Source organism: Lepisosteus platostomus, chromosome 13 (genome assembly GCF_059453375.1).
Source record: "Lepisosteus platostomus isolate fLepPlt1 chromosome 13, fLepPlt1.hap1, whole genome shotgun sequence".
NCBI classification, from domain to species: domain Eukaryota; kingdom Metazoa; phylum Chordata; class Actinopteri; order Semionotiformes; family Lepisosteidae; genus Lepisosteus; species Lepisosteus platostomus.
Genome location: NC_142623.1, coordinates 2908715 through 2918535, shown reverse-complemented (window position 1 = coordinate 2918535; position 9821 = coordinate 2908715). Strand labels below are relative to the sequence as shown.

Here is a 9821-nt window from a genome sequence, read left to right as displayed (position 1 = left end):
ATTCAATAGAGTCCCTAACAAAACAAATATCCTTCTCTTCCATGTTTGTTTTAGCATTGAGTTAAAAGATGGTAAAACACTGTTTTTAATGCAGGAAGTTGTTCATTCTATTTTTTTAAATACTTAGTTTGAAAGATTTAAAACTTTGAAAGTCTTTTGAGTAATATATTTTAAAAAGATGGAACGTGAAACCCCATGTATTACTTCATGTTTTTTTATTACATATTACAGCTATGAAGTTATATGAAATGCAAATAGTAAACTGTTATCCAAACGAAAAATATCCAAGGGACAGGCTGAAAAAGCGAATTGCAGGCATTCTCGGAAAATTCCATTTAATGACAATACTTTGTTACAAGGATTTGTGCTCGGCAAACATATGAAAGCGGACAAGAACCAGGCTTCTTCAAGTCCAGTAATTGAGAGTACGTTGACTATTCAGAGTGTACTACTAATAAACAGCTAAACTGTAGTGAGTGCCTCCCTAGGATAAAATCCGGTTCCTGGACTTCAATTTCACGGTCAAGCTCCTTGTAGACGGTCAAGTAATTTTCCAGAAAAAGAAGTCGCTGTTATTTCGTGATCGAAAGCAGCTCGGACTTTACTTTCAACTGCACAAACCGGCAGTAACTGGGCGCCGCAGAACGAGACCGGTTCGGTTCGCGTCACACCTCCCGAAAAAAGAAGTCGCTACACTGTAGCTAGGGACCAAAAGCAGCCTAAATGCTATCTTCAACGGTACAGATGGATACGGTGGGTTTCATTCTTCGTGCCGTTCGTAAAATGGCCAGCTTCACGCAGCTGGGATTGGCGCACAGCGCATGTCCTAGAAGTCTCTGTTGAAGACAAATGTTCGTGTATACACGTAATTTTCGGGATAACTGAATTTGTTGTGGTGGGATGTTAAGCTTCTTCTGACAGAAATCTACACCGTCGTGAAGCTCTTCAGCAGACAGCACTTTAAAGAGCGCATACTGCCCTAGGACCACTAACACAGTCGCGCAGAGACAGGGCTTCATATGAAACAGTGACGTGGATCAGGCTCACAGACACACGTGATCAATTACACGCGGTTTCTTTCGCATTTACAGCATCATCCAAACCTGTTCACAGCCCTGTAGGAACAACAGGAACAATACACGTTCGATTAACAGAAGGACTTACAGATTGGACAAAGTTTCTTACTTAAAAAAATAGCAATGCACAGATTAAATTAGTGTTTGTCGTAAATAAACTCCAGAAATAAAGTCCAGGAATGTTGTGTTATATCCTTATATATCCCAGAGAAACAGTAAACCACCAGAAACCTCTAGATAAGGTAGTTATGGAGTCGTTTTTTGGACTTAATTGTTTACAACAAATATGGCATTGCCCTAGCTATCATGATTACAGTAAAACGTTATTACATTTAAGTAAGACACATTTTTGAATCCTTGACTCAGTCTGTCATGTGACGTTTTTGGCCCCTGTTTAATCGGAGGTATGAATGGATGTGGAGGAAAATGACTCATAACTTTGTCATTCCAATAATTTCTGGCGTGTTTACTATATTGTCTGTGCCATAGTATCCACACACACCTGGCCAACCTGCCTGCTAGTCTCACCTGTACCACGTACTCAGAAATGAAGTAATATTTATGCTATAAATACACACAGATGATTATGCTTATCTATATTTATCTGTGGAACGAAACAGTTTCATGATATTTTTACCTTAACGTCATACTGGGATGTGGCCTTATCGAAAGAATGTCTTTTTAAAAATCACTTTCTTTATCACAGACACCCTGGCGCTTGCAACAAAGCCTTCGGAGAGAAATGTGCTGTAGGATGTTAGTTCAAAAGAGAGCAGGCAAGCACACATCCTTAAAGTAGTAAAGTTTAGTTAGCGTTCTGAATGTTTACCTTGACGCTTCGGAGTTGACCTTTGTATTTCCGCACTTTTACTACGTTTTTACCGAGGTTTTACCACAGTTTTGCTGTTTCAGTACGCCTTACCTAACGGGACGATAAGGTAATTCGACCTTTCTTCAAGTCACTTTGTTACAGATGTGTACAATGAAATCGAAAACATGTAACAAATATATATGTAAATTATATTGTAATACTCTCGGGTTCACGTGGGTGTGCGCCCTCGCTGCTGCCGCCGCCTCAGGTCGGACCCCCCGTCGGGGGCCTCCCTCAAAAAGGACCCAGCCACTTGAGCCAAAGGGAAATCTCCCCTCAGCCCGGCGACTGCGGTCCCAGCTATTCACAGGGAAGGGCAGTGCAATGGTGGCCGTATGCGTTACAACATATACAGTATATTGTGACAGCGGACCCCACCTCCCACTGCGCGCCCCACTCCGCGGTGCGTGGGAATGCGCAGCTATCACACCGGAGGCTCATCAAAGCTGCGCTTTACAGATCCCCACACGCCCGCAGACGGGGCTCATCGTAGAATCGAGCGTGTTCCCCTCCCCCCCCCCCCCCTTCACCGGTGACACAAACATTTACTCGGATCCACGAAAGGATTCTCGCCTTTCCTAGAGAACAGAACATTGGCAGACGACTACACACCGGCACACCGCACAGAAAGTAACAAGCGCTCTGCTGTTGCTCAGGCAGATTCCTATTACATCCGACGTTATCACAATGTGTGTGTGTGAGTACATATACAGTACATCTATGACATAACCGAAGAAGGCTCCACCGCTGAAACGTTGTGTTTATTTTCTTCTGTTTTCACTATGGAATAAACCTTTACTTTTTCCTATCTATAACAACATGACTTTCATGGAAGGGTGTTTTCAACGTTAGGTAGGTCTCAAAGCTGTGACTGTAGTTCAGTTCAGTTCTTCTTGCCGACACCTTGACATTCTAAGGGGACACTTGAAGACGCTCCTCGCTGCTGTTGACAGCTTGTCAGTAAGGATCTAGAGGAAAAAGACTTGGACAACAATTCGAATTCTCTATTATCTCATTGTTTAATAGGAGGAATGAAGGCTGTTACTTAAAATGATGGCAGTCAACAAAGGACAACATTGTTGTTTATACAGCACGACAGACTTACAAGAGCACTAGTCTAATTATTTTTCTTACGTGAATCGAATGAAAAATGAAGACAACGGAAACTGTAATATTTCCTTGTTTGGATTAAAATAAAGCCTCAAAATAGCCACAAACAAAAACCACGATCCTTAGCAACGTAGTAATATAACAACACTTTGTAACCTACGTCAAACGATACTACGTCACATAACTCCGATGACCCCACCCCTCGCTTTTAACAGCCTTCCTCTTCAGAGGCTTGTGCGAATACTGACGAGGTGCTGCTAAACTGCTTTTTACACTGTCGACAGCGGGTAAGCAAATGTATTTACATGTATTTTGGTCATCTGAAATATTGTCGTGTGAGAGTTCTAGATGAGGTCGAGATGATTCAGTCGTTTATAGTCGGGAATATTTATCGATCATTTATGTTTGAACAGACATTTCAGCCGTCAGCATCTGTCATACTTAAAGCGTCTTTAACCACGTCAGGTCAAAGACTTGCATATAATACCTGGCGTACTACAGTAATATGAATTGAAAAGTATATGAAACTTGTTCATTAATACTTATTGTTAAGAAAATAAAACATTCTGTGCGTGTTTTTGCTCTACACGGCTGTCTGGTGTATGGTCTGTTCGACATCAGGGATGATAGAAACTTTAAGAGATGAATGGTAAATATTCTTAGCTTTTTTTCTGCTAGTGTTCTCGGGTTAAAAATATCACCTACATCGATTTTTACCTCTTAGGAAGACTTTTCTATGTTTATAATTAAATCAGATTATCCGATTGTGTCGAACTGTCTCTTCCGATAACTCCCGGATTTCATAAGGCTATAAGTACAGATATGAGAACTAAATGTTGGCTAAGGCTCCTTTAAAACTCGGTTAAACTTAGTACTTATCACAAAGCTTTAAAAAATGAGAATCGACCAAGGAAAGTAATGTTTTTGCTGAAATTAATGTCAGATTTAGCTAGCCCTTGTCATTTTTTTTTTCTCTGAAACCGCCTGTCTTACGTACTCGGAGTAAACTGTCCTTAAAGTGACTGTTAGGTGACACTGGGATATATTCAATTCATCACTAAAATACAGCCTTCAATTAGCCTTCATGTGAAGTGTGTTTCCACCTGGTTCATGACGGAATGCCGTAATTTCAGCAGGCTGTACGCGGAGAGTTCCGTGTGGCAATTTCAGATGTGGTGCAGAAAGTCCACAACAGTTGTGGCCTTATAGCATTAGTACAATACAGAGCGTAACTTGCTTTCAATTGTTTCGTCCTGTCTGTATTTCTAATCAATATTTCGCTATCTCACGTTTAAAACAATTTCTCGGTGCCCAGGCAAAAAGTAATATTATTTAACAGAGGAGTTTGTGAGTTTTCTCATCCCCTTATTTTTTGGACTCCACAGGATATTGTTTTAATATCGGTACACACCCCTCTGCTATGACCCTGAGGCCTGTGAGCACATGCGTTTGCTGCCTATTCCTCCTGCTCCTCTCGGGATCCTTTTCAGGTACGTGTACCTACTTTCACTGCAGGAGGAGTTTCCAAGGGGCACTTTTAACTGGTCATTTGGGAGAAACGACAGGGGCCCAGGTCTTCCTGCCTGTGATGCTCTACTGGCTGTTAATGCTCCTTGTGTTGAGCAACTTGGAGTGAGTCTGTCCTTGAAATAAGGCAGGACCGTGCACTCCTGATGCAGCCTGGCAGGGAACTGTCCTGCACATGTGTCCATGAGAAGTCCCTTTCGAAAGTGATCATGCTTTTTACATTTCTTTTTTAATGTTTCATACAATACAGTGGTGCCCTAGCACTATTCATTTTTACCGTCTTTGCTGATTTAGGAAAAAGTAACTTCAGTGTAGGTGAAGACAGGAATGCGGAGGTAGGCAGGTGTCTTTTTTGCAAGAGAGGACGAGGCAGAAGAAATTCAGCCTCTGTAGTAGCAGCCCAAAGCAAGATAAGTGGCCCTATAGTCATTCCGAGAACCAGTGCAGTCTGTGTGACCCTCTCATGTTTTTGTATGTGTAAGGAGATCCTCTCCCCTCCTCACAGTGTCTCCTTTCCTTCTCTCCAGCCGAGTTTGAAGTCCGGGTTCCTACCACGCCGCAGGTGGCGATCCATGGACAACACATGGTGCTGGAGTGCAGCTTCACCGTGGAAGGAGCTCTAGACATGGGCAAGACCGTGATTACGTGGCAGCGGGGACATGAGGTGGTCCACAGCTTCTACTACGGGCAGGACCAGCTGGGCAGGCAGAGTCCGCGCTACGCCAACCGGACCAGCCTGTACCCCGCGGAGCTGGAGAAAGGCAACGCCTCCCTCCGGCTGCAGGGCGTGGGGCCAGGGGACGCGGGGGACTACACCTGCTCCGTCAGCTCTCTGATGGGGAGCCAGAGGAGAACCTTTGCCCTGAATTTTGCAGGTATGGAGATTTTTGCAATTTTTGTCGATTCAATATCCTGTGGGGAACAAAGTTCCTTTTCACACCAGAGACCTTTAGAGATCCTTGGACTGAGTAGATTTAAAGGAGCTGCCTTTCCTCAGACTCCCAGGGCCTCATACTGATATTGCTTTGCTTTGGACATGTCATGGACTTCAGACATGTTTTTAAATGTAAATGTGTTTGAAACCAAACTGAAGCCCTGTGGTTTTGGTTGCAGAGGAGGTGGTTTATTGTGGTTCATTTTCCCAGGAAAGCCTGGAAATTAGGACAAATAAAACCTTTTTTGTAATCAACAGTCAATCTATAATGTTAACTCACAAGATACAACTATTTGACTGCTCATCACAAAATCAAGCATACGGGTAATTTATCAGGTCACCACAGTTCTGTGTATTTCTTATTATCCTCAGCTTTCTACACTGAACCCCGTCTGGAGATCAAAGTGACCTGTTTGGCTGTAGAGCTCTCGTTGGAATCACTGGGCTACCCTTGTGCCACAGTGCAGTGGGTAGATGAAAAGGGAAACGATGTCTCCAAGCAGGCGGTCACAAACTACCAACAGAATGCCGATGGACTCTTCAGGGTTTCCAGTACCTTAGCAGGAAATAGAAGGGCCAACTCCTCTGTCCTCTTCATCCTAAGAAACGCTGCTCTGAATCAGGAAATCAGCAGGGAGTTCAGCCTAGTTCCAGGTAACAAAACAATGTCTCTGATGGTTTCGTCAAAAGAATTGCGTCATACAGCAAAGGTTCTGTGAAATTTCATACCTTCTCTGTAGTTCTGTGACAAGCCTGTCGGAAAATACAAATGAACAGGAGATAAAAATATTCCAATGAACTGAAAACGAAAACAATATGGATTTTTTTTATTGCATGCTAATGAATTTCCATTAATGTGCATAACCCTCTCGTCCTTCCTTTAATATGAGATCTGTGTGTCCTGGTTTCAGGAGAAGGTCCAACTGGTGAGCAGAGATGCAGGTGGCCTCTCGTCGTGGTTGGTGCGCTGATGGTGCCGATTGTGTTTGCTGGAGCTTTGCTGGTGTGCTTGGAAACCCCAAAGACAATTCTGAAGAATCTGCGACCGTGCCGAGGTGCCAGTGGGGGCGTGTGAGATGGCTAATCTGGGAATTGAGAAACGGTGCCAAGACGCAAAGGCCACTATGGTGCTGTGACGGAGAGGAGAAATATACCCCGTTCTGGAAGTGTTGATCTCTTCAGGCCAGTGAGGAAGAAACCAGAGCTTTCTCTTTTCGAGGAGAAGTGATCTGTGGCTTGGTGAAGACTGGCATCTGTGCCTCAATGCTCCGAGGGTACCCTGAAATCTTGCATAATCTTTTAAACCTCAGTATAGAAGGGAACAAAAAAGCCGGACTTGTTACTTAATAATGACTGGTTTTGGAGATTATTTTTTTACTGCCACTTTTAAGTAATAGGTGAGAATATTGATGGAAGACCAAAGAGATATAACTGTTTTTTATATCCACACCTGAAGAAGGCTCCACGGCCGAAATGTTGTGTTCTCTTTCTTCTTTTTTTCAGCATGGAATAAACCTGTTACTTGTTCCTTTGCAGCCTACGCATGCTGACGCAGCTACCCACCCACATTTATTTTTGCAAATGTATTAAATTACTTTAGTTCATTCCTATTAATTGTCGGGGGGAGCTGGAACTCTCTTCACCAGTTTTGTAGAAGGTGCAAGGTTAGGTTAGCCTCTCACATCTGCACTTCACAGAGATTCCTGGTGCTTTAATTTAAAGATCTCTGTAAATTCATCAAAATATATTTAATTATTAAAGTAAAAAGTCTAGTATTTCGAGACCGTTGAATGGAAGTATGTAACGTAAAATAAAATAAAATAGATAAATAAAAACTTGACAGTGTTGTCTATATAAAAATGTGGAGATAATGGATCAGTTAGAAAAGCGTCTCTGAAGAATCATGGTAAAGTGTAGAAATTCAGTTCTATTTCAGAGGGGAAAGTCAATGAGGGGCACATTTACGGAAGCCCAACATTTGGTAATGGAAACTATTCTGAATTGCAATGGGAAGGTCTGTGCAAGCACTGGAGCCAGTTCTTTATACAAAGTGTTGTAGGAGCATGTAACAAGTCACATGGCCATGGAATAAGCTAATAACTACTAAAGTGTTAATTTGGCTTTTCTTATGTTCTTATTTTTTTCTGTATTTTATACTTATGTAAAGCTAAAATGCTAAAAATTTTTAGATTCCAATGTTTGTGAAGGAATTTTGTAAGAAATGGTGCTTGGCATGTAAACTGTTTATTATTTTAAGCAAATAATTTTCAACACACAGCTATTTATATTTCAGAAAGAGATGTTACTAAAAGATTCTACTTTTTTAAATAAAGCATTCTACCTTTTCTGACATGTTTCTATTTGTTTCCTCAGAAAGAGGAATTCACAATGAAAAATCTATTGATGAGCTCTGAACCGTTGTCACTTTTGCACCTGAGCTAACTGTCTGAGGCTCTGACCTTGTTTACACCTCATAAGGCAACAAACTGTTACTGTCCAAGCATGAAAATATAGGTTTTAGTTCAGACATGCTGCTCATCTTCAAGAATAAAAGCCTGTTGCTCTTTCAAAAAGTGAGTGAAAGACCAGGTTAACCCATTAACTTAGTCTGTCCTCCTTTCTTTATTGCAATAAAGAAATCACGACTTGATTTATCGGAACCATGCGTGGTTTTCTTTGTGGAGTCTTAAAAGTCAGTACTCAGATAATTATTTTTAATCAGTTCCATTACTTAACAGTGCAGTCCCTCTTTACAATATATACTGCATATACACTAACTATTTGTAATTTACAATGCACTGCATTTTAACCCATTTAAATATTTAAGTGGTTGCACCTGCTGCACAGCTCAATCATAATACACCTTATTTTGATGTACCACATTATAGCCAATGCAATTACAGCCAGCAAAAATGCCTTTGTATAGTGCTACCACAACAATACTTGCCTTACAACATAGGAGAACATTTCAGTGACTTTGGACATACAGAACATGATCAGGTTTCCTTTACAAAATATGGCAGTACTGCCATTTTCCCCACTCCTTAACAGGAATGTAATCCGATAACGTTCTGCTTTAGCGACAGCCCTATGTAAATAGGCCTTCCCTCCCACATAGAAACAGTAGTAGTGCCAAGTTCCTGCGTTACCATGGGAACACCGCACCTTCCTGCAGACTGGAATAAACAGCAACGAGTCAAAAGTAGCTGATCATCCACAATCATTTAGAGACTTTTACCCCATTCAGTTAGGCTGCTGTAAAAAAAAAACAAACAGGAAGTGAACAGTGATTCTGTCCTCCAGGCAGTTTCCATCTGTAATACTGGGGGTCCCCACTCTTAAATACTTGTCAGGACTTATTGACAAGAGCTCAATTGTGTTGTTTGAAACAAGCGGGGGCCAATTGTAATGGACTTTCGGGTTTAACACTCAGCTGCACGTGCAAGTTACGGTCTTCTCGATATAGTGCCATCTGGAAATCACCTCCAGCTCTGAGCTCAATTTCAAAGGAAAAAACGTGCAAAGCTGGAGCCCAGCTGAATTTGGGCTTAGAAAGGCACTGAGGGCTCAGCGTTGCTATAATCAGCCCTGCAGAGGGCTCTGAAACAGAACATTCCAATAAATCTGGTCAGCACATTAATATATAATGTGGTATATAGGCCACATGACTATATAATTAGGCTGCCTCATGTTTATATATAATAATGTCCCCAACAATTTAATGTTAGTTTTTAATTTAAGAACTGAATTTATCCTTAAATATACCAGATAAGGATACAAAACTACTACCATGACTCTATTTGCAAATGACCATCAAATAACCAGCAGCTGCGAGATTGAATTTGAGGGCATGTATTAAAGAGGCTGTCATTTCCACTGATATAAATTCACAGACTGATGAGTGATATAGATTTGGAGATCCTGTAAACATCTCTATCTCAGTTTTATGTATAGAGTAAGTTGCACTTCATCTGTTTTTGCTTTAACATATCCTTATATTTGCCCAACCAATTTACACTCCATATGTCCAGTTACCCAATATTTTTTCTCCCCCCCATGAACCACAAATAGAGGCCTCTCACAGTAACAAGACAAACCTATTCCATTGGAAACCAAGCTATGACAGAACATCCAAGCCTTAGACTTCATCTAAATATACACTGACTGCATCTACTTCATTTAATTGACCTGGTGAGTCTGCACTCCCTCAGTGGTTGAAATAGCCCTTTAAGCCAAGGCATTGCCACATATGACCCCCCCAAGAGGCTATGTCCCCTACTAAACAAGGAAGAAATTAAAGTGC

At 41.5% G+C, this 9821-nt stretch overlaps 1 protein-coding gene across 3 annotated transcripts; it reads left to right on the top strand.

Moving 5' to 3' along the window:
• The first annotated feature begins 1806 nt into the window (after positions 1-1806).
• On the top strand, positions 1807-8168 carry LOC148649628 (CD276 antigen-like). 3 transcript variants are annotated; one of them, XM_088602565.1, is made up of 5 exons: positions 1807-2014; positions 4443-4547; positions 5112-5459; positions 5891-6172; positions 6430-8168. In XM_088602565.1, the coding sequence occupies exons 2-5, from the start codon at positions 4478-4480 to the stop codon at positions 6591-6593; spliced, it is 864 nt and encodes a 287-aa protein (XP_088458691.1). In that variant the 5' UTR covers positions 1807-2014; positions 4443-4477; the 3' UTR covers positions 6594-8168. The 3 variants fall into 3 exon arrangements, with proteins under 3 accessions (XP_088458691.1, XP_088458690.1, XP_088458689.1); XM_088602564.1 differs by lacking the exon at positions 1807-2014 and adding an exon at positions 2943-3344; XM_088602563.1 differs by lacking the exon at positions 1807-2014 and adding an exon at positions 3373-3706.
• Positions 8169-9821: the final 1653 nt, after the last annotated feature.

What these genes read in the sequence shown, in the direction of transcription:
- LOC148649628 (XM_088602563.1), top strand. An exon ending in CTTTGCCCTGAATTTTGCAG is followed by an intron (nt 5,460 to 5,890) that starts GTATGGAGATTT and finishes TATTATCCTCAG; the next exon opens with CTTTCTACACTGAACCCCGT. An exon ending in GGAGTTCAGCCTAGTTCCAG is followed by an intron (nt 6,173 to 6,429) that starts GTAACAAAACAA and finishes TCCTGGTTTCAG; the next exon opens with GAGAAGGTCCAACTGGTGAG.